At 47.0% G+C, this 24,463-nt stretch overlaps 2 protein-coding genes across 5 annotated transcripts in view; one reads left to right on the top strand and one right to left on the bottom strand.

Moving 5' to 3' along the window:
• Positions 1-17,375, bottom strand: part of SRGAP2 (SLIT-ROBO Rho GTPase activating protein 2) — a 91,027-nt gene extending 73,652 nt beyond the window's left edge. For 3 of the 4 annotated variants that reach the window (XM_034069944.1, XM_034069945.1, XM_034069947.1), the window contains exons 1-2: positions 17,313-17,375; positions 16,058-16,576 (exon numbers count right to left, since the gene is read on the bottom strand). In XM_034069944.1, coding sequence (XP_033925835.1) covers positions 16,058-16,124 — 67 coding nt within the window. In that variant the 5' untranslated portion in view covers positions 16,125-16,576; positions 17,313-17,375. Of the gene's footprint in view, positions 1-16,057; positions 16,577-17,312 lie in introns of those variants that run through there. The other variant, XM_031043872.2, reaches the window with a different exon arrangement.
• A 361-nt stretch (positions 17,376-17,736) lies between these two features.
• FAM72A (family with sequence similarity 72 member A) lies at positions 17,737-22,529 on the top strand. Its single transcript, XM_005143200.4, has 4 exons — positions 17,737-18,039; positions 19,016-19,093; positions 20,158-20,282; positions 21,157-22,529. The coding sequence occupies exons 1-4, from the start codon at positions 17,888-17,890 to the stop codon at positions 21,249-21,251; spliced, it is 450 nt and encodes a 149-aa protein (XP_005143257.1). The 5' UTR covers positions 17,737-17,887; the 3' UTR covers positions 21,252-22,529.
• Positions 22,530-24,463: the final 1,934 nt, after the last annotated feature.

The following is a 24,463-nucleotide window of genomic DNA, read 5'->3' as shown; positions in this document are numbered from 1 at the left end:
GGATCACATAGCAAGTGAGGATGCTCTTCAGCAAGAGCAAGGAGTCAGTCAACAAACATTACAGTCCTGAATTACACACACCAGTGCAATTCCAGCAAATAAAGCTTGTGAGAAACAAAGTAGATGCTCAGCCTTAAGTATTTTGTTATTTTAAGAAGCCCAGGTTCCTTTGATATTAAGAAATGCAATGACATTGCAGCATCACTGCAAAGAACACAAAGTAAAGTGCTGCATGTACCAACACAACAGCCCTTCCAGTGCAGGACAAACCCTTTCCCCTGTCCATACTGAGACTCCCACCCCAACCCTGCCTTCTCCCTCATTCCTCCTTTTGTGTCTGCAGACAGGGCAGACACAAAACCCCTGTAAGAACCCCCCCCCTGCACTGAACAGGTCTGTGTGCAGCACAGCTGCTGACGTTCCATTTGGCTCTCCCATAGCATGGCTGGAAGCCTACTCTGAGTCGGACAGGGAATACCATCACACTAATGAGATAAGCATAAGGCATGAGTCGGTGCAGCACTCTGACTTACAAGTAACCTCCACTGCAAGCCAGAAGTGCAAACCCTCCTCAAGAACAGGATGTCCAGCTTTGAATCTCCTTCTAAAGCAGAGATAAGAACCCACTGCATGGGAAGGAAGTCAAGCCAATCAAACTGAAGACAGCCTGAGACATTGTGGCTTTCCACCTCCGCCCAACCCCAAGAACTTCATTTTTTAGCCACTGTGACACTCAGAGGCATCCCTGTACATCCTCATAGGTGATGTCCAGAAGGATGCCACTGGAACAAACAGCTCCATCTGGAGCTTGCACCAGCAGTGCAGGTCACCTTCCTCGAACTGAAGAGCCTGCAGAGGAAGAAGTCAATGTGGCTGGTGACAGCAGCCGCTTCCCCTGCTGGGAACAGAAGCACACATGCAGTAGAAAACGAAGTAGTCAGAGAAACTGCTTCTCCCCCTGTACTCTGTAGGGAGGGTTTTAGATGACTCCCCTGCAAGAGGAGAGCCTCAAGGCAAAGTGTTAGTGAAAGTCTGCCTGATGAGTACATTCTCCCACTGACCGCACACTTCACCCTATGTGCCACCCCTTGCTGCAGCATCCACAGCTATCTAAAGCTGCAGTTTAAGATTAGCATGTTCTTTCCTTGGTTTCACAAGAGACTCCCAACGAACAGAAAATTCTTTCCTCAAGACGTTTCGGTTCCCTCTTCTCAAACACTGCGTCAAGGCCTTATGACAAACCAGTTCCTTCTCTGACACCTTCACATTGCCAAAAGCAGATACTTGCCCATTATTCTTTGCTGCTCAACTTAGTGCTTCTGAAAGTCAAAGATCAGTTATCACCAACCCGACAAAACTGAGGCCAAACCTGGACACGGCACTGATGGAAAACCAGAGCAAGATTTCCCTCTGGAAACAAGTCAGGTAAAGCTCTGAAAGTTATATTCAAATCAAAAGAGTATATTCAGTGCTGAGGGACAGAGCCTGGAGGGCTTGCACTAGGGGAGCTTCAACTCTGCAGCATCACACATGAAAAATGCCTTTATTTCACTGTGAAACTGGCAGATTTGTCTTCTAGGGCTTCCTCCTAATGCCAGAATCATACTGGATTTGTGGAGCTGCTGCTCCTTCTCCTCTAAAGCTTGAGGAGATAAAGGGGAAAAGGCACCAGGAAACCAAACTTGAAAAGGGCACTTCAATACAGCATATTGGGAAAAATCGGATACAGTTGTGTGTCCAGGGCTTCAAAGGTTTTGTTCTGCACTACAAACATATAAGGCTTTGTTACCCCTAAGCAGTGATGGATTGGGTCAGCAAAATGCTGAGAAACCCTGTTCATTCCTGACATCAGCCAGGGTTGAGCTGAGCTCCACTCAGCTACAGCAGCTTCCCTCTGACTCCCAGGTTTCAGTGTATTCCATACACGGATCATCCCCTTCCTCCCGCATGCCTGAACCTCCTTTTGCAAACAGAATCATCACCAAAAGCCATGGAAACAGGCAGATTTTCATCTTCCACTTGACTCATCTGTGCAAAACCTGGCACCTTCAAGCACTCAATGGGGAGAACGCGCACAGCCTGTTGGAGTCTTAAACCTACACAAAGCAGAACGCTCAACTCTGCTTTCAAGCAGTCACTTTGCAGCCATTTCCCTTCACAACCTCCACCATCCCCAGTAAAAGAAAATAGCAAGAGGTCTCCGATGAGGAACATAAGAGAAGGAGATCCTGAAAGACCTCCGAATTCAAAACATCACCCGCACACAATGGCCCAGGCACGAGGCAGTGACTATGGCTTTTCATTCCGGCTATTGTCATCTAAGAATAGCCCTGAGAGCCCCCACAGCCCGCTGCTGGCCGCATTGTGTGCTCGCACACTCCACCTCCCCATCTCAGGGCTATTTAAAGTATAAGGCAAGCAAGTTTCTCTTTGAATGTCAGCCCTGTCTGGGAAGTCAGAGCTAGCGCAGTCTTTGGAGATTACTGGGTTCTAAAACCATTGCTCACCCATTGAGCAGTGCAGAGTGCATCTTGTGTCTAGAACAGTGCTAGAGGAAATAACACAAGGAGGATGTCCCAACATATGAAGGACCTGGAGCTGTTGGAGCAAGTCCAGAGGAGGCCTTGGAGATGCTGCGAGGGCTGGAGCAGCTCTGCTCTGGAGCCAGGCTGAGAGAGCTGGGCTGGGGCAGACTGGACAAGAGAAGGCTCCTGAAGGGGAGACCTGAGAGCAGCTCCAGTGCCTAAAGGGGCTGCAGGAAACCTGGAGAGGGGCTTGGGACAAGGGCCTGTAGGGACAGGCCAAGGGGAATGGCTTGAACCTGCCCAAGAGAGGGGAGACTGAGCTGAGCTCTTAGGCAGAAGCTGTTCCCTGGGAGGGTGCCCAGAGAAGCTGTGGCTGCCTCATCCCTGGCAGTGCTCAAGGCCAGGTTGGACACAGGGGCTTTGACCCCCATGAAAACACAAGGCAGAATCTCTTCTCTCTGCAGCCACAGAGCCCAAGGCTCCTCCCAGCCCCAGGCTGGGTCCAGAGGAGCAGTGATTCATCCTCCCACTCCCCATCCGGAGCTGCCAGGCGGAGCCGGAGCCCACCACCCCCGGCAGGCTGCGATGATCCCTCCTGGAGACAGGAGTCACTGCGGCAGTGCGAACAGTTGGTAACATTTCAATTGCTGCAAACAGGGAAGGAATTGGATGAAGGAAGAAGATGAAGGTTGAGTCACCCACACTGACTTCTCCCGCATTAAGCTACATCTGACTTACTCCCCATTTGCAGCTTGCTGCATATGGACAGAATCTTGGAGAAAAACATAATTAAGGACACTTTTAGCAAGCAAAGGAAAAAACATCCCCAGAAGTGGACTCACAGACACCCAGCTCCTCTCCACCTCCTGTGCTCACTGCCCTTCTCACTCCATTTAAAACCTTGCCAACAGGAGACAACTGAAGCTGACCTTTATCCAAATCAGAATGACAGCAATAAGGCCATTAGGACGCTGCTTGGCTTGATAAAAGATGACTTCAGGCCATGAGTCTGCAGCATTCCATGGCATTTTCCAGCCTTCCTAGGGACGAGCCACTGTTTGCTGTTAAAACTCTCTGAAGGCGCAAGTGGATGGGTCCAGAACCGATGTATAGAAGTGCTGAGCAGAAGAACTAAAGTTAATAGGACATTAATAGTAGGTGTATGAAAATATTAACTTAGGCACGGAAGGACACACAGTCTGCACTGTTTATTCAGAGTAACCACATTATTAACCAGTTTGCCATCACTAATAACAGACATAGCCACTGCCACATGGAGAACATCCGCTGTGAAACACATTAGCGTGAAGAGTCCAACCTCAAACCAAGCTCCAGCACAACGTGAAATGCCCAAGGACCAGGCACTGCTCTAGTTCAAACCCACCTTCATTACCAAGGAGGCAAAGTGGATTTTCCTTCACTCCTGACACATTCTCCTTTCCTCAAAAGCATCCAATTGCTTGGTCTCTTTCTGCCTATTCTAGTCCCATCTGACAAGAGGATAAAATAAACCAGCACAAACACCTCTGTGGGGCTTCCCAGCATTTGGGAGCATGGAGAAAGCTTCCTGAACACATCCTGACAGGAGCTCGCAGCAGCCTCCTGACCCTTCTCTTGCTGCAGGAAAGAACTGGGTCAGAAACAAGGGGCAGTTCCCAGCACCATGCACTAAAACCAAGGAGGAGGTCTCCGCTCTTGTTTGCTCTGGCACAGCCACTCTTCCCCACAAACCCAAAGCAGACATTCCCTGGGACTAAGTGAGTCCCCTCGAAAGAACCAGAGCACTTTAGACACAAGAAGAGGCCAGGGAATCATCCCTGACAAGTGTCCTTTCCTGACCTTCGGAACAGGGCACGTTTGCTCCAGCACAAACCATTTCTCACAGACGTAGGAAGGCATCACCAAAACCCGAGCACAAGAGGCAATGCAAAGAGCATCCCTTTGAATGTTCTCAACCAGCCTCTCTCCTGGGAAGCTCCAAGACTTGAAACCTTTAAAGTCTATATTTGACATGTAGGGCTGGCAACCGAGTATCTCTGCCAGCGCTGAGGTTCACATAAGCCTTTAACTCCTAAAAATACATCGTAAAGAAAACATTCATTCAAGCCTCAATCCCAGTGGAGCAAAAAGAACTTTGGAAGCATCATAAAAAACTGGCACTTAAAATAGCAAACCTGCTTGTTTGTGCTCGGAAGCTTCAGGGGAGTGTTGATTTCCTACTTACTACCCAAAGCATTTCCCAGTGGCAGAAGTCAGGGAGGGAGAAAGTCAAATGCAGGGACACGTTTCAGCTACCCAAGAATCCAAATCTGCACTGTGCAAACTTGGATTCATTCACGGAAATGGTTTTGACCAAGCCATTTGAATTGGTTTTTACAGGACAAGGTTTGTAAGGACAAGGGAGAATGGCTTTAACCTGCCAGAGGGGAGACTGAGATGAGCTCTTAGGCAGAAGGCACCTTCCACTGGACCAGGTTGCTTCAAGCCCCATTCAACCTGCCCTTGAGCACTGCCAGGGATGGGGCAGCCACAGCTTCTCTGGGCACCCTGTGCCAGCGCCTCAGCACCCTCAGTAAAGAATTCCTTCCTAATACCTCATCTAAATCTAAAAGAACGTCGCACATGTGTGATAAAAACCACTCTGTAAAAGAACTGAGCACACCTGTGCTCTGGGAAGTTAATGGTCAACAGGTTTCAATATTACTGCCCTAAGCTAGAAGCACGAGCAGCAAGACTTCAGGAGCATCTCTGGTTTGTGAACAAAATAAGCTTTGAGAGGCACATGACTAGAAGCAGAGAGCAAAAAGGAGGTGGGGAAGGAAAAGGAACCCTTTTTCCTTGTACATCCCGAGCCCTTAATGCAGAGACTTGTATTTATTCTTCTTATTGCTGTCAAAGACTCAAAGCAGCTCTGTAAACACAGCGTAACCTTTCCACAACAGCCCCAAACCTACCCATACAAAGCAACTTACTCCTTCCTACAGATACATGCAGCCATCACCCTCTGCATGCACCTCTCTGTGTAAGATCTCAAAGCAACCTCCTTCAAAGGAGAGGCATTGATCTTTAAGAACTAATACATAGTCAACACAGAAATAACACAGACAACATCAAACCTTTCACCAGGGCCAGAATCCTTCAGCTCAAGGTAACAGCAAATTAGCAGCACTTTCATCCCAACCATAGCAGCTGGTTGTGCTGCTCTGGCTTTGGTAGAGGGTGGGGATGAATGAGAACTATTTGCATGAAGCCCAATCATAAAACCACTGAAATGATGCTGGAAAAGGCAACAGAGCAGGGAGAAAATTATAGCTGCTCCCTCAGCTTCCAGTAAGTGTTTATTATGGGACTGTACAAGTTACAGATGCTGCTTTCTGGAGGCACCTCCAGCAGCAGAGAGACAACAGGCATCTCATCTGCTCCATACACGTTGGTCTGGGAATCCCAAGCTCCTTCCCAGAACCCTGATGGAGCCTTCTCTCCTCCAAGACTGCAGGACTGGGCCATCTCCTGCCTGGGTGCTCCTTTCAGTTAGAAACTCATCAGTAACAGACTGATGAAGCACAGCAGGAATGACCAAGTGCTCAAGGCACAGCTCAAGGTTAGACAGAGCCTTGGGCAGCATGGTCTAACATGAGGCATCCCTGCCCATGGAACTAGACGGATGACCTCAATGTCCTTCCCAACCCTAACTATTCTATGACTTTATGTGAGCTACAAAACTTTATGTTTCAGGACAAAATAAAAGGAAAATCCAGAAGAAAACACCCTCTCATTTGCTGGCAATGGCTGTCATTGCTTTAAGGCCATAGGACTGTACCTATAGAGATTTTCCAGAGAGAACAGTGCCAGAACTGGTTCCTTTGTTTTAAATCTGAAATAAAACTACTATCCTGAACCTCTGGGGGCACTGGGGGGCATTTGTAGCCAAGATTTCTAAGAAGAAAGGTGGAAATTAATGGGTGGAAGGAGTCCTTTACAACTGGCATCTGACAAGCACATTCTCATGGGCATGGGGGAAATGATTTGATTTAAAGCCTAAGTAAAGATAAGTATGAAGACAATGAGTAGGAATGTGTTTGGCATTAAGCAACCAGGCTAAATAAAAGGATTTCTCTTACACTTCTGGGTGAAGCATTTTATCATTACAGGCAGAAATTAATCATACAATGGAAGGTAACAAGAGCATATGGGTTGATAAAAGATCAAACTAACCTCAGAGAAAATACAGGCAATCTGGATGGGATAAGAGCACATGGAGGAAGAAAAGGCAGTTCAGCATCCAGTAACAAGACTTCACAGCACACAGGAAATTAAATCAACACTCAAGGGGTCCAAGAGCAGGCTCCAAGGGGTGCTCAGCCCAAGTTCTGAGTGTATCCAAGAGCCGTGCTCAGCAGTGCACACATCTCTGGTCACGTAGTAAGTTCCTTGCTACGACACTTTCATTTTGCACAAAGCTTTGACTGGCATAGAGTGGTACCAGAGTGACCAAGAACTAACCATGGCACAGCTCTGATCAACCCAGCAGAGATTCATGTATTTAAGCCTCCCCCAGCATGGGTGGGTGCTGCCCATCCTTCATCTCCCAGGTTTTTCAGTTCTACAGCACAACTCATGGAAGCTCCAAAGAGCCAGAAAATGGTAAAAAGAAAGAAGCAGAACAAGGAGTATCCCGTTTTTAGCCATTCAGCTCCAGGGGGAAAACACGAGAGAGCAGTTTCATTCATAGCAAGTTGAGTTTCCATCCAAACACCATTTCTGTATCCTGTGACCTTTGTAGTGTTGCATTTGTTCCTCCCTCCACGCATTGCTGGAGCCCTTTCCCCCTCCCTTTTCCAGCTGCACACTTTTAAGTCATTTACTGGCAAAGCCTTTTGCTCCTATTTCAGCATCTTTCCTGCAGCACCGGAGTCCACCCTGTTGAGCTGGGGGACAGACAGGGACGAGCAGCCCTTTATGGAGCAGAAATACTGGGATGCAGCAGGCTTCCTTCTTCAACAGATGGAGAGAACATAGAAGACTTAGGAAGAGTTACTTTCATTAAAGAGACCAAAGCAAAACCAGGCTTCTTTCCAAACCACTTCACAGAGATACTCGTTTATTATGTTTCTGAATAACTGGTTATCGGGACGCAGGGGAAAAACCTCCCCGGGCCCGCTCAGAGCAGGACTCTGCACCTCCACAGTCCATAACACACATGGTACGCTCTGGTTTGTCATTTGAAATGAAGAAAGCTTCACTTCTGAACTCCCTGGATGGTTATTCCAAGCAAAACACTTCAGACAGCCGTCCCCAGATGAACTGGGATGGAGGAAGGAGAACTGCCGTATACCAGTGAGCACACAGCTACCATCTGTGGCTGCCACAGCACTGCCCAAGTTGAGGAACTGCATCTGGCAGCTCAGTGGAGCTTTCCTGGACCCATAATCCCGTCCCTATGTAAAGTTTCTCGTATTTTAACGACAAAGTGTTAATGAAACATGTGAATAACTTGGTTTTATTCTTATTATTGTCCTAAAAGCAAGAGTATCATACATATTTTGGATACCAGGTACTCTTAGCAGTAGAACAGCAAGAGCACTGCCCAGGGTTAACCAGCACAAAGAAAAAGGATTTCTAGGACTTCTCATAACACCTAAGTGCTAATGAGCAGGAGCATCCTCAAAGACACAAGAGTAATTTCTCCCACTATACTTAAACCTCATCCAACAGGCATGTTAAGTATTCCCCAATCATATTCATACATAACATGCCACCACCCAGAAGCTCCTTGAAATTGCCCATCAATCTGTTTTCACCCTGCCCTCCATGGATCATTCCCTCCCTGCTGAGAAGGGGAAGGAGGGATCAATGCTTAACAGAAGGTTGACACAGGGAAGTGACAATCCTGCCTCATCTCATTCAAATTGCTAAACCAACAAAGAGAGATTGCTGTGAAGGACTTAATACCACAAGGTGGGTTTCCCCTTGATTTCGCACCACTAAGCCCCCAGCAAAAGCAACCAGGATCTATTGCAATATCCACACACACTGAATGAGCTGGTGATTAAAACATCAGCATTTGCCACATTATCTGCTGCATCATCCCTGCTGTTTCTAGAGGTGGTGGAATAGGATGGAGGGGAAATTGGGAGGGTGAGAAATGAGAAACAGAATGGCACCTCATCCATCATCACCAAGTCTCAAGGTGCAAATGCTGGCAGGGGACGACACACACCATGTGTTACAGCAACAGCTTAAAGCCATCGATCCCTCCTTTACTGGAGGGATCAATGCTGATGTGCCTGGCAGCTGAACAAATGCAGCTTTTCAGCCTTCCCTCGTGCCTTGCGGAGGCTAAAACCCAAAGAAAATAGGAAAATATCTTTTCTAAACAGTCCCATTTGGATAATAAGCCCCAGTTTGTGCTTATCATCCTCTCCCTTTTCAGGTAGCAAAGAAAAGCTGCAGGAACAAACACGTGCTCATCACGCTGCAGTGTTTGCCCTCTGAAAACCCACCAGTGACATGGAACTGGTTTGATTGACTGAGGCTTAGGATCTTTGGTCAGCAAACAATCGATCCACTTGTTCAGAGGGAGCAGTTTAGCAATCCTGGCAGCTACAGGGCTGTCGGGAACAAACCCCCCTTCCTCATGGGACCAGAGCCTGTCCTTGCATTGCTGTCCAAAGAAACAGGCAGCGACTAATTCCCAGACAACAACCAGTGTTATTTTAAGCAGATTCAATTTGAAGCCCTCATCTATAAACTGCACAGCTCCGTGGCTTACTCTCTGCATGAAAACCCTTGTCCAATGACATCAGCACAAAACCAAACCAAAAACCCTTCCCTACTTCAAAGAAGGGAAGCCAAAAGGCTCTTCCTGGAAAGTCCTATGATCCAAAGAAGCCAAGTGCAAAGTTAGGACTGACCAAATAACCCTGCTGCAGCACTTCACAACTGCAGATTAAAATCCACTCTTGCTTTGGAGTTCATCTGCTTGTTGGGCTCCTTCTCAAGAGCCAGAAAGCCAGGAGGTGCTGGTGTGCCCCAGGAGAAGGCAGCCCCTGCCCAGTGCAGCCGGTTTCACAGCCATCAGTGTGAAGCACAAGTTGTTCCTGCAGCATTCTGAAAGCACTGAAGACCCAAGGACTTCTGCAGCCCATTTAGCAATACCTTGAGAGAAAGTGTTGGAGAAACAGTGCTCATTAAAGAGGAACCCTATGAATGCTTTGAGAATTCCTCCTCATCCCTGCCCATCCCCAAAGGCTCTGTAGTGCCATCCTAACATCATGCCCACGCTGCTTCAGAGTGTGAGCAGCACTCCCAGCTCTTGTAACACATGAGCCTTTTACATTCAGAATTGCAGAGGAAGTGATTTCTTCTCTTTTCTCATTCCCAGCCCCCTTCTATTTGTTCCAAGCAACGATTAACTCTCACTATGGCAGCTCCAAGCAGAGTGGCTGGCTCAGAAGCTTCAGAGTTTACCAACAGTAGGTAGTTACTCCCACAGAAAGAAAAATAACCTTTTAAATGGTTCCAATCCATTTGCAGCATCTGCTTAGAAATACCACCAGCTTGACACAGTTACTCCATAGCCACAGGTGTTTTCTGACTTCAAGAACTCATATCAAGAGTTTCCCTGACCATTACCTCGAGATCTGCCCAAAACAATGCTCTGGTTTGTCTCTGGTGAGATGGTTATTTTAGAAGGAAAGGTGAAAGAGAAGGTCAAAAATGAAGAATGGTCTCAAATGACGGAATTACTGCAAAGTCCAGACCCTTTCCCCAGATTCTCCCATACTTTGTATCCCTCAGCAAATCAAACCATAACTCTGCATTTGCTCCAATCGCCTACAAAACAGTGACCACATTCAGAGAGCAGGACTCCCACGATGCTGTAGAATTCTCTGAGAGAAAGCATGAAATCTGCAAAAGTCATACAAAAGGGAACTAAATAAAGTCCCAAGTAATGAATATCAACTGTGCGTGGCATAGCGAAAAGAACATGTGTTCAAACATACTTTCCATCTCAACAAAGGTTGGGATTTTTCACTCTTCATAAAGACAGCTGAAAACGTTGACCAGGCAAAGAAATTCTTCCAAGTACATTCCCAAAATGGGCAAAAAATTAGTAAGTATTAAAAGCAAAAAGAGGAGTCAAGCCTTCAACAGCAAAAGGAAAAGATATTGATGTGTACCCTTCCCATGAAAGGAAAGCATTTAAAGCTAAGGAAAAATGTCCGGGAGCTCCTTTAGTTGGCAGTTTTGGAAACTCACTCTCTCCAGTGAAGTGCTCATAGAAAACCTACTGGAGTTACACTGGAATTCCCTCTGCTTTGGACGGAACTGCAGCACCTCAGTGCACTGACTCCTCTGCTCAGCTTGCTCTCCAGCCTTGCTGCATGTGATGAAGCTGAGGCAGAGGGAGGGATTTTGGAGATGAAGAGGAATGAAGGGAGGCTCTGCATCCTCTCACCTCTTCCTAGGCTCAGCAATAAGCCATTAGTAGGAACCATACATAGGACAAAGCAATACAAACTATTGCTGTAACATCAAACCACTCTCCCAACAGCCCCTTCCCCCTTTCTAGCAGGAGGCTGCTTCATTGGCCTGATCCAGCTCCAAAGCTCCAGGGATTAGCACTATCAAGAACTGCAGCAAACCAGATGATTCTCCAGCAACTCCATAGCAGGAGTTTGGAGGAAGTCATTGTTGCAAACAAATGGAATCACTTACACACACGGAGTAATGATTAACTGTAAAAACCCCTTAAAAGGTAGTTTTACATTTTAAATGTCAATGGTAATCCAATACATCCAAACTCAACATCTCAACCCTCAAATCTATTCCAACTCAAGCACCCCAGGGTGCATGGCTGAAAAGGCCATTGACACAGTGCATTAAATGCCAAAGAAGTGGCCAGGAGCTGTGACTGGAAAGCACACACGTGGTGCTGGGCTGTGCAGTGACCAGCTCGGTGACCTGGACAGAAGACAAACACAAAAGAGAAATCATCACATATATATCTAAGGTCAACAGCACTGAAAATCCCCAGGGCTTAGCACCGAAACGCATTACAGGGATCTCAAATCAGTGATCTAAGGGCAGTTCTACAAATACCTTCTCTAGACGAGTGCTGCATGTGCAGCGTTAACAGGGAAACTTCCAACAGTTGAGAGAAATGCCAGTTTTGTTTCAAATCACCACCAAAAGCATCACGTCTCCTTTCTAGCCCCCACATTACAGCTGCTGCTTTATGCAGCATTAAAGGCAGAAGATCCCGATCCGATCGAACACATCATCAGTTGTTCAACCCAGAGACCAAAAACAGGGACTTATCTGAAATTTATCACTGATTTGGGGGAGATGAAAAGGAAGTTTCAGACATTCCAGTAGCCTGAATGTGATGGGAGGCTTTGCCCAAAGCTGCTCTTAGCTGAAGACACACTCGGGTAAATACCCACACAGGCACCTCTGTGCTGTGCTCACTCCTGCTATAAATCACCTCATCGCTCTCCATATTCCTGGTGCTTTTTGGGCTGTGCTGCAAGAGCTGCAAGAGCTGCATTTTAACCTCTGCTAGAGACGACTCAAGGACAGAAGTGGTTTATGAACCCTCAGTGTGTGACAGAATTCAGGATTCCACCTCTGTAGCCCAAACCATGAAGCTGTTTGCTGAAGCTTTATACAAACTAATTAAATATAAGGCTCTCCCGGGACATGAGGAGAAAGAAGAGAAGAATTACGAGATAAATCACTGGCTTTTCTTTCCTCAGCAAATGTACACTCCAATTTAACACATTAAACCAAGACTCAGGGTGACAGGCCTTGGTTGGGACAGATAGAGGCAGCATCCACATCTCACATGGAACACACTGCACAGCATCAATTCATTATCTCTGCTTTACCGCAACTTACACAAAGGAATTGGGAGAGACAATCCAGACAAGGGGATGAGCTGGAGATATCAAAGGCTCCATATGGAGACCACAGAGTCTCACTTTCCAGCCTCACAGAACTCATCCTCTTTGCGAGCACATGGTACAGAAACCTATCAAAGCAGCACTTTCCTCCCCTGCTGCCCCCAGGTCAGCTTGTCAGGATTCCTCCCGCAGACACGCAGCCATTGCAGAGCTTCCTCAAAGACAGGAGCACTCTCATGTCTTGCAAGAAGAGCCCACTGGTACCGGCAGCCTCTCTTCTCCTTGCCAACAGCACGGAGCATTTAAGTGCAGGCAACACAACCAAGCAACCAGAGACAACATGGACCTTGCCTGCATCATCTAAAGGCAAAAGACTCCAGGTCAGAGCAGTTCCTGAGGGAACCCATCCTGCCTGTGGGTTAATTCACTTCTGCAAAAGTAAAGCCTTAATTGAACCTCCAGATACTAGAATCCATGGGGTCATGGATTCAGGTTGGGAGGGAGCCCAGGAGGTCATCCAGGCTAACCTCCAGTGGTCAGCTCCAAGATGAGACCAAGTAACTCAGGCTCTATCCAGCCTGGTTCCAGCAGCCTCCAAAGAGGGACACACGGATCAGCTTATCCTCAACCACCCTGCACAAGGCATTAGGAAGAAACACTTCACTCCCTCCATGCCCCCTGACCACTGCACACTCAGTGTGATGTGTAAGAGGGAAACAGTCTTCATCTTCAGAAACTCTTGATCCCCTCTGCCATTAGCTGCACACATGATCCATGGGACGCCCTAACTCCAGCCCAGGAGAGGCATAGAACTGGCTGTTGGAAGCAGACAACAAATACCTACAGCTCATGGCCATACTGAAGAGTTTCACTCACCAACACCTTGTCACCCCCCACACACCTCCTCCAACAAAAATCACTGAGTCAATCAACAGAAGATCAAACCACACCAACAATCTAACAGCCATAACCAAGCTATCTGTTAAATAGGTTTTGATTAACAACTTAAGGCTATTAAACTTTTAAGCAAAGCTCAATCATTCCATTAGTAATAATTTACAGTGCTTAAGTACGTGTTGGCGGATTAATGGTTTTAAATGAAGCCTCTAAACACAGTTTCTAATGCACAGCCAGAAAACACAGTAAGCTCCTAAACACCAGTGTAAAAACTACCTGAGTTTTCTCACCTGAGGAACAGATGATACTGTACAATTTACAAAGCACACCAACACCCAGTTCATCTCACTCCCACATGGCATCATTTCACAACACAAGAGAAAAGACAGCAAACAACCCGTGGTCAGAGTGAACACCATTTCCCACAGATCAAGTCAGAATTCCATCAGGACACCAGCACTTTTATGTTGAGGACCCCAGTGTGTTCAGTGAAAAGACAGCATCATGGTTTTGGATTGAAGTGTGCCTTTAGTGCCATCTCATCTTTCCACTGTGGCAGGGAAAGCAGCACATCTCTGGAATTAGAGAGGCAGGAGGACCCATTGCTCATGAGAGTGAGGTCACTACCCAGCTCACAGTATGGTACCTATGAGATGCAAAGCAAGTTTCATGATATTTTAAGATGAGTGCTTAACTGCAAAATCTCCCCTCAAACCCCATACCTAAAAGCAGAGACATGATGTATCACATCAGCTGGTGAAGGGTTGAAGCCACATGGGGAAGGGAAGCTCCCCCTGAACTTTAAAGCACACGGGGCGATGGGGAGAGGATCATTCTGATGCTGGATTCTTGAGCTGTTAAGGCCCATCTCTACCTCCCTCTCCAGGGAAGCAGAGATGGATGAGCACCTCCCATCAGCCACTTCTGGAGTGTCCTGAGCAGGGAAAGCTGCACTGCACAAGGGAGGAATATCCCAGACAAACCCTTAGGTGCACTCACACTAATTCAGAAAGAAGCCCCCTTCTCCCAGCTCCACGTGAGCCAGTTACATAGCCCCACTCTTCTTAACCCCACACATCTGCCATAGGAACAGATCAGAAGGTAAAAAAGCAAAGAAGTCTAAATGCCACTACAATCATTTGCTTTTGGGACCACATTTGCGGACTGATGGACAGGTCACTGCATCGTTTTGGCAGTGATGGGCAGTGAAGGCTCTTCACTGTTGGTCTCTTTTTGAAAAGGGAAAGATTTCTAATAGAAGAGAGGTGAGAAGATGAACTTTGCTAAATCTGAACCCTTGTGTCTTATTATTATTGCACCCAATGCACAAATATTGGGACTACAGGTTTGTATCTACCACACACCTTCCGATGGGGTAAATAATGAAAAGACATAGAAGCCTCTAATTTCACACTGACTTCAATCCCCATTTCCAAAGACAGCCAATAAACAGGAACAGAAACCAAACTAGGGAAAAAGAAACACGTTCTTCTCCATTTCCAACTTTAAGAACCCTGAAATTGAGACAAATAACCAAACGAAACTCCTACCCAGTGGCAGATTTGCTCAGGTAAACCTTATGACCAGCAGTAGCACAGCCGCTTGTAGGTAACAGAGCACTAGGGTCAGCGTAGGACACGTATCGTGCAGGACATCGTGGTTGACTGATTTCCACCCAGTGAGAAATAACTAAATACCTCCCTGCAATGCAATACTTTAATTGCCAGGTTTAATCAAGGTTTCCTGCTCCCATGCAAATGGCATTTCTCTAACTCACATTGAGTTAAGTCCACCAGCCCTGCCCAAGGGCCATCTTTCCTACATGCTACAAGCATACTGAGCAAGTTTGGAGCAATGAGATAAATCACTACATCTCAGAACTTCCCACCAGCCACAGCTCAAGCCACAATCATTTGTTCAATCCACATTATCTTGAGAACTTTGCAGAAAGCAGCAGCTAAGCAGACATTTCACCATCCTTTCTTTTACCAAGGGCACATGCTAGCCTGAAACCCAGCCAAGTGGATCCTGCAGAAGACTTCCACCATCACTGCAAATACGCCTCTGACTCTTTATTGCTTTCCTTATGATGATGAGAATAACACTAATGCATTAGTTGCATTCATTTATATACATATGCATTCTATATGTGTGAATACACACGCACACACGCTGCAACCTTAAGGTGTCACACTCACAAGCACAGCAAGAAAAACCAGGCAGTGGTATTAGGGAGTCACCAAGAGCAAAATCCTGAATAATGGAACTTTCTAGCACAAGCAGCTTCACAGGGACCCTCAGCACAGTCCCTGTGGCTACCAGAGGAAATATGCTCCTCTGACATTACACAGATTTCTTAACAGATTCCCATGATAGGAGGAGGATTAAAAAGCAATTAAGCAGCTCTCATATTTCAAATGCAAAGCCGTATTTCGGAACAGCAGACAGAAAAATATGGCTCTCAGAACTCAGAAATCTGCTCTACGCTGTAAAATAAAGCCCTTCCCCTGATACCTTTAAACAGCAATTCCATAGTAGGAACCTACCCCATGGGGACGAGCAAAAGCATTGCAAACCCGATCCAGCATTGTGTTAGGAAAAAGCCCTGCAAATTCCAGGCAATCTGCAAATGATTTCTCCCTTCCCCACCCAAACATCTCCTGCAAACTCCTACAATCGGAGTCAGGACTGCAATAGCGGAAGAGATGAATACAAAACCATTCCTACCTTTAACTTGAGTGTCATATTCAGCTATGATCTCCTTATCCTTTTTGAATTTTGCTGGCGACGTCATGTTTTCTGTTCCCCAAAAGAGACGAACCTCAAACCACGAGACACAAATGCAATTGCCCTCTTCTCAATGCGGTGCCGGGGTTTGCTGCTCGCCTTTCCCCCCCCCCAACAAAAAGGGCAAAGCAAATAAATCAGTCCATGGAGAGAGGGTGTGAGACGAGCACAGCAGCAGCAAAATGCAGATGTGAAGAGATCAGTGCATGGGAGAGGCGGCAGTTTTGTCTCCCTGCACCAAACCCTTTAGCAGCAGCATCAGACTAGCGAGATCCTGCAGCCCCCAAAGGCTATTCCTGATTGCTAGCGTTAACAGCACAGCCAGGGAGTGGAAGTCCTTCCGCACAACATGTTCTCTGTGGGTTTGGTTTTGCCTTTTCCTTTTTTTTCTTAGATGGACTCAGGGATGATGTAAATCAGACCCAAACGGAGGACGAGAAGCCGTTTTCTTTGGTGTGCCTGCCAACACAAACAAAACCATACACATATTATACAGATACACAAAATCACAGCTTGCAGGCAGCAGCCCCAAGCTGCACAGCCCAAACGTGCCATTGAAACCAATGCTGCCCTGCCATCGCCAGCCGTGCTCTCCGCAGGGCTCGGACCCGCACACCGGCCAGGTAACGGCAGGGAAACGCCTCGGCAGCCGCCAGCTCCTCCGGCGGGGGGAGCAGGGGCTCGTTCGCAACGCGGCTCCCGGGGAACGGGGAGGGAAGGAGAGGGAAGGAGGTCCCGGGGGCAGGACCGGCAGCGGAGCCGCAGCATCCCCCGCTGGAGCCCGCATCCAGTGACACCGACCCGGGCCCCCCCCCGGCTCCATCCGCGGCTCCTGCGGGGGGTTGGGGTCCGGGGGTTCCTCAGCCCCCAGTGCGGGTCCGTGTGCGCTGGGGGAGGCGGGCGGGCAGCGGCCTCGGCCGGACGCAACTTTTCTGACGCTTTTTTAACGTATTTTCTTATTTTTCGCCCTTTTTTCGGTGCCGGGAGGGAGCGGCCGCGGCCCCGCGGGACCTGCGCGCATGGAGGAAGGAATAAATAAACACGGCACCCGCCGGATCCGCATCCCGCCCGGGAAGAACAATGAGGGCGGCGGGGAGAGGAAGCGGGAGGGGGCTCCCGTGGGGGGGCCGCGGCTGAGGGGGGCAGGAGCTGCCCGGGGAGCGGAGGGGACCCGGCGGCCGAGCGGGGCCGTTACCTGGGCGCTGCGGAGCCGCCTCCCGCAGCCGGGCGTCCTCCGGCCGCTGGCGCCCGCACCCGGGGCCCCCTCAGCAGCCCACCGTCGCCCCGCCCCTCCGAGCAATCAGTCCAATCAGAGGAGAGTGTTGGATAAGAGTGAAAAGAGCCATAACCAATCAGATAGCTCTGTCTCTCGGCTCGTCCCGCCCCCTTTCCCGCCGCCTGGCACTCGTAGCACCGCCCCTCCGGGCCGCGCAGTTAACCTCCGCCCCGGGTCTGCGCAGGGGCGGGGTGAGGAATGCAAATCGCCTGCCGGTGTGGCCAATGGGAGCAAGGCAGGGCGTGCTCTTCCACCAATACCCAGGAGGTGGGGGTGGAGCTACCCGCCTCCTCCAATAGCGTGCAAGGAGAGGGCGGGCCCAGCGTCTCATCTTCACCAATCAGATAGAGAGGGCGGTGCCTGGCGCATCCAATGGGAGGTGGAGGTTGGGAATTCAAACTGACAGGAGGGAGCGTGGCCGTTGACGGCTGCCGGACCGGCCGGAACGGGACGGCAGTGACCGGTAGCGGCGAGGCCCGGCGGTGGCCGCCGCCATGTCCGTCAGCAGCTGCACCTTCGATGACCGGTGCGTGTCGGTGCTGTGCTGCCGGTTCTGCCAGCAGGTGCTGAGCACGCGGGGGATGAAGGCCGTGCTGCTGGCAGACACCGACACCGACCTCTACTCCACCGACATCCCTCCCTCGGGGTAAGCGCCGGGCTCCGGGGGGCGGCCGGGAAGCTCAGAGCCCCCACAGGGTCCCGATGGCCCGGCCGCTGCAGCCGGTCAGCCTCGGGGGAGGTACCGGCAGGGAAAGGCCCCCAGATCCCCCATTGCACCCGGCTCCCGGTGGGACAGCGAGAGCGGAGCTGTCCCTCACCCAGGAGTCAAAGCCCCCCTTTGATCTGTGAAGCCACCGGGAGTTCCGGCAGCTCCTTCCTGGAGCAGGGATTAGGAATTGAAATGAATGCCTGTGAACAGAACAAACCTGATCGTGCCCTGGCTCCGGGTGACTCCCTCCTCCCCGCCGCATGCCTGCCGCTTTCCCAGAACACTATTTGAATACTAAGGAAATCAGGTTGCAAACGAGCATGTTAATGAGAAAGTACGGGTTAAAAAGGAGATAAGAAATCAAAGGTCTGGTTTTAGATGTCCTCGCCTTTAAGCTATTATTCCATAGTCTCAGCTGAGACTCCCCAGGAACTAGGGCAATGTCTCTAATCAGATTTTGGACTGACAGTGCCCTGCAGCCTGCGGTGATGAGCACGGGTTAGTCAAGCACCAAGAGAGGCAGCACTTTCTGGTTTCATTTGTGAGGACTCAAGATATACTGTGGCTGCCCCATACCTGGCAGTGTTCAAAGCCAGGATGGATGGAGCTTGGAGCAGCTGGAAGGTGTCCCTGCCCGTGTCACTGGATGAGCTTTGAGGTCCCTTCCAACTCAAACCACTTTGTGATTCTGATTCATGTAACTTCGCATGTGTGTCTTTTAGTTTCCATATGAGTATGGCTGGTAGCTGATAGGGAAATGGGGTTCTGTGATCTTGGGAGGGTTTAAAATGAACCAAACATACAAGGCTAATGGTAACATAATTTTGTGATTTCAGACCTGAATGATCAAAACATCATAGTAGGAATCACAGCCACATCCAAACTTCTATATTTTGACTTTCTTCCCATCTAGCACTGTTGATTTCATTGGAAGCTGCTATTTTACTGATATCTGCAAATGCAAACTGAAGAACATCGCATGTTTGAAGTGGTAAGAACACCCTTGGATGACACTAATGCCTCCTCAAGCACACCACAATGTGTCCAACCTCTCCACTGCAGCCTACTGCAGCACCAAGAGCTGAGGGCTGAATGAACAGATTGCACTCGCTACTTCAAATGTAATGCTGCTTGATAGAAACTCAGCCCACTGCTTCTGGGCTTGGCTGCCAGTCTATTTCTGTGCAAGTCCCAAGTGGAGATGTGACAACCTTGTCAGTACTGTGAGGAGATGGGAAAGCTTGTGTGCCACCTGCCTGATTAAATGTCTGCTTCAACACAGAGAGAGTTGTGTGAATAAGGCCGCAGGAAGAAGTAGTTACTCATATTCTAATTAATAGAACATCCTCTTGGCAGATCTAGCTGTTGCTAGCAGATGGAACATGCTGTCACTAAAGTTCTTGGAGTTCTTTTATCCTCTTTATTAATTTCTGATATTTAAGGGTGAAAACAACTCTCAAAGAGCTCACAGTTAATTGAGATGATCCTTTCCATTTCATAATCCAGACCTGGGCCTGGTTCACATTTAAACGATGGGGGGTTGTGATAGGAACACAGGATTATGTTTTTGATAGAGAAATATCTCACCAGAGTGTGGCTGAGGAAATAGAAAAACGGTTGTTCAAGGCTTCACCCTGGGAGAGGAGATAAGGCTTTGATATTCTGAGTCTCATTGCTCCTACTACTGATACTCTCCCATGCACAGTGATTGCATACAGATGCATGTTTTGTGTGTGATTAACTTCTGATTCCAATGGAGTCACTGGGCTTCAAAAAAACAAATACCCCACCATTTGTTGGTATGTAAACTAATCTGATTACACAATTCAGGTTATTAAGTGGCTCTCTATGCCTGATCTAAACCTTAGCTATTCTGTAACTCCCAACAGATGTTCCCTCTATATTTAAGATGCTTGTTTAACTACGTTCCCTTAACTTTACCAAAACAGGAGCATTACAATACCTTGGCTATTTAAACATTAGCTTTAGCTGCAAAAGCCAACAACATCTGTCTTTTTAGATTCATGTTGCTTATTATTTCCCTTGTCTTCCTAGTGGTAACATCGTTGGTTATCATGTGATTTCTCCCTGCAAACCTTGCCTGCTGTCCTGCAATAATGGCCACTTCTGGATGTTTCATAGCCAAGCAGTCTTTGGCATCAACAGACTAGACCCTTCTGGTAAGGAACACTTCCTTTAATCTAAAATTCTAAGACCTCCTTCTATTGAGGCATCTCAATATAGTTAAAGCTTCTGGAGGGAGTGTAGTATATGGCAAGGGTTACAGGGCTGCTAATCTCATGAACTCCTTGTAGCTCCTTTGTAAATGAAAATGTCTAAGTAAGTGGAAATTTCTCTTCATCAGACAATTTAACTCTCCCCTTTTGTGGGCAGAAGTCAGGATTTTCTGAAGCAATATCATAAAGGACTATATACACAGCCACCAGGTGCTATTTATAGCAGTATCTCCTGGGCTACCAAGCAGCTGTCCAAGGGACACTCATTGGGTGAGTCATGTTGTCACTTTGCCCCTATATAACCAACTCCTCATTAGCTCAATATGAAGTTACAGCTCTTGCTGGTTAGTTTCTACAGGTAGGTGTTGTTTGGATGCCAAGTGTCAGGAATCATTTGCCTTGAGTCCTGAGGAATGCATAACGTTCTGACAAATCATCCCCCCTCCTTGCGGATGGGAGGAACTTCTTGTCTAAACCTTTCAGTGTCACCCTGTGTTTTAGATCAATGCATCAAAATAAATCAGCCACGAGGGGATTATCAGTAGCTACATGAATGAGCTATATAAATACATCTGTGGGCAGGGACTTACTCTCCTAATTATGCTGTAAACACCACCCCTCACAATCACTTTGGAAGAAAAATAGGAAATAGTCTCAGTGTATTTATGATGAACATGACTTACCAGGGTTTGCAAAGACTGGAGTCGTTGTTTTCTCTGAAAACACAGTTGTGCAATGTAAAAATAAGGTCACAATCCAAAAATAGTTGTGTTTCTTTCTTCTTCCCTCCTTTGTCTCCTTACCTCCTTCCCACCAGGTGTCAATGTATTGCTCTGGGGAAACTTGCCAGATTTGGAGGAGAGCACAGATGAAGATACAACCTGCATCTCTGAGGAGGAGTATATCAGATAAATGTGATCTACAAGATACTACAGTATCTTCTCTCCATTCATTGCATTGCTGCTTTGCTTAGACTTTCTTTTTTCCTGCTAGCCCAGCAGAGCTTAAATAATACAGGAAATCTGGAAAACAGTCCTAAAAAAGGAACATCTCGTCCTCCTCTTTTACTGTAGCCTTCCTTTGGCTCTTGGAATCTGCCTAGTGTGCATCTTCTGACTACAGACACACGCCTTGGTTGAAGCTGGAAAAGCAGATGGAAGCTGCATTTACATTAAAGTCTCAACAGCTGATATTCCTTTTTAACTGTATTTTTATTTCTTTCCTAAAACAGTATTCACAGTACAAAGTCTCTCAGTTACTGTAAGTACAGCTTAAAAACCTTAAGGAACAGTCAGTCTAGTTGATGAAGTTATGGATGAGCTCTGCTCTTGTGGTCAGACACACCATTGCCCAGAGCTTCTGTTTGGAGTATATAGAGCTGCTGAGTAAGTGGCTGAAAATATTGGAGCTTTGGCTTTATGTTTGTGCTCTTCTGCTTGTTCTCTGAGTAGCTGGGGCATACTAGGATGCTCCTTCATGTAGACTCAGGAACTATCTTGTAGTCTTCCCATCTTCATCTTTCAGGATCATGTTTGTGTAGAGATCAAGTTCATTTCCCCCTCCCTGATAAACCCTAAATACTGTTACTTCCTGTCTAATACAACTTCAAGGCTACAATGGAGATTTTCCTAAGGTCAATACTAAAATCCATCCAGTTTTAGATGTTATTTTCTACCTCTTGCAGGGCAGACATCCCTCCAGAAGGAGAACTCTGTCACCTGATCATGTCTTAGAGAAAGAACAAAAAGAGATCAGGTTAAATACTTGGTGTTCATGCCTAACCTTACATCCTGAAGTGTGCAGACACTCCTATAAGAAATAATTGATTCAAAGCTCATTATCCAAGTTGTTACAGCCACAGCATTTAACTTATGAACCAAATACTGTCCCCTTCAGCTAGTCACCTGAAGGATCACCTCTAGAAAACTCAAGGTATAAGCATGTAAGAGAACAGAGCACACTTGTAAATTTGGGTAAAAATAGCCTCTTGTGATGTTTGGAAGAGGTGCAACAAGGACACAGCTGAATTGTATTAGTATTCTTGCTGCATGTTATATATTTCCTAATTAATGGTACTACCTCTTCTGCATTGTTTAAATGTATATTGGTGTATATATATGTATGTGTGTGTGTGTCATGGTTTGACTTCGTGTGTTATGTCAGCTCATGAAATAAAAGGCTTGGACTACACCGTCTTCTGGGTTGTAGTAAATCTGGATATACCATTATATCAAAATGATGAAGTGGGATCTTGTACATTGAATTGAATTATTAGGTTCTTCAAGATATTGAGAGAGCCCTCCAACAAACCTGATAATTTCTCAGCCATAAAGGTGTTTAAACAGGTAACTCTTCTATAACACAACATTCCATTTGTTTTCCAGTTTTCCGTGCTGCAGGAATGTGATCGTGTTGTGACTACAGCACTAAGCTGGCATCTCTCACAAAGATCTTTCCAACAGCATTTGTGAGCTAAAAATACACCTGATTGGTTTTGTCTGAGTAACGCAAGAGTTCAAACAAAATCCCCATGATAGAGCTCTGCTTTGGTACAAGTTCAGTGCTGGCCCTTTAGAACCTTCCCTATTCCAAGTCAATGCTGTGGCAGAGCTGACTGGGGAGCGATTCTCCCACAGGGAAGTAGAAGGCTGTAATTTCTTCACATTAAGTCCATCCTTCTGTTTTTGCTCCCTATCTGTTTGTACACATAGAACTGGAAGTTCTGCTATGAACTATTTTAATTACACAGGCCTGTTTGAGCTAGTTCATCCCAATCAGGCATCAGCTTGAAATAAGAAATGAGCCAACTTTTAAGTTCTGTCCTTTCTTTTCCTGACTCTAAAGAAGCCATAAGTATTATATACAAAGCAAATAAACGTCATCTATTGCCTTGGCTGGCATGAATGTCACCAAACAAGCTAATCATGTCTAGGGCTACCTTTATTCCTTCTATCTAAAATTAAAGAGAGATCTGACTAAGCAGTCTGTGGTAAAGCCTGCATTCACAGGGCCTTAAGGTTTTGGGCAAAGTTTCCAAGCATCACCCTGTGTAGGGAAGGACTTTCCAGGTTGATGGATATACTTCATACAGAAGAACAAGCACAAAACCAGATCAGTACTTCTAGAAACACTCCAAGTACTTCACCTCACCCAAAGCTTTGTTTGAAATAAAACAACTCAGGTCTCTATGGATTTTTTCTCTGTACTCTTCAGCATGCAAGATGCATGTGTTTTAACACAACCCTGGGATCTGTTGTGAACCATCTGGAAGGTGATGCTTGCAAAGCGTATGGTATAATAATGCTGAATATTAAGACAGATCATATCCAGAATAAATGTGTTAGCAGGGTTCAGCTTCCCAATAGATCTGCGGTCAGTCTGATACAGGAAGAGCCAGGCAGCTGCTGTCATCTGTGGGAAGGATTGTACAGTGAAGTTTGATGGGATCGTTGCTGCACAGCCAAAGCCAAAAGCAGAGCACAAAGCTGAAAAACAAGAACTGAGTCCTAAGGCCTTTCTCTCCTGCTCATTAGGGTACGCAAGGCAAGTAATTAAAGACCTTTAGTGCCTCTAATCAGATCTGGCTTTATTCCGAAGGGACTAAACACCAGGCAAAGGGTCTAGACTCAAAGTCAGTACTTCTGCAAGACTTGCAGAGCCTCCTGGCACCAGCAGCACAGCCGAGACGGATGCAGCCAGTCGGAACACCCGCAGCATCACATCTACCACAGGGCATGGGTCAGTCACACACGGAGCCAGGGCTGTTCCCAGCAGCTAGAAGATGTTGTGTAACACAGACTTGTAGGTTCAGGGTCACAGACTTGTTTGGAGGAAAACACTTGGAAGTCGAATTCCAAAAGCCACTGGAGGATAAGTAGCTTTGGTTTGATTTTTAAATCCCAGGGACCTGTGCAATCATGCTGCCATCGACAGTCAACCGTTTCCTTTCCTGCTATGCATAATCTGCAATGCACAATGCTAGCTGGAGGGGTAGGAGAAAGTCATAGCAAGACAGTGATAAATTGATCCTCCTCCATATTAAATAAGGCTTACTAGAAAAAGCACATTTTAAAACTCTTAATTATTCCAGAACAGATTAATACCTAATCATAGCCTTACATTTC

This window comes from Melopsittacus undulatus, chromosome 16 (assembly GCF_012275295.1).
Source record: "Melopsittacus undulatus isolate bMelUnd1 chromosome 16, bMelUnd1.mat.Z, whole genome shotgun sequence".
Taxonomy (NCBI): Eukaryota; Metazoa; Chordata; class Aves; order Psittaciformes; family Psittaculidae; genus Melopsittacus; species Melopsittacus undulatus.
The sequence above is the reverse complement of the archived record's forward strand: the minus strand, read 5'-3'. Positions and strand labels throughout refer to the sequence as shown.

Bases quoted from the DNA above. Each gene is read 5' to 3' on its own strand.
- FAM72A (XM_005143200.4), top strand. From the start codon at position 17,888: ATGTCCGTCAGCAGCTGCACCTTCGATGACCGGTGCGTGTCGGTGCTG. The intron at 18,040-19,015 runs GTAAGCGCCGGG...CTTCCCATCTAG, and splicing joins ACCGACATCCCTCCCTCGGG to CACTGTTGATTTCATTGGAA. The intron at 19,094-20,157 runs GTAAGAACACCC...TTGTCTTCCTAG, and splicing joins AACATCGCATGTTTGAAGTG to TGGTAACATCGTTGGTTATC.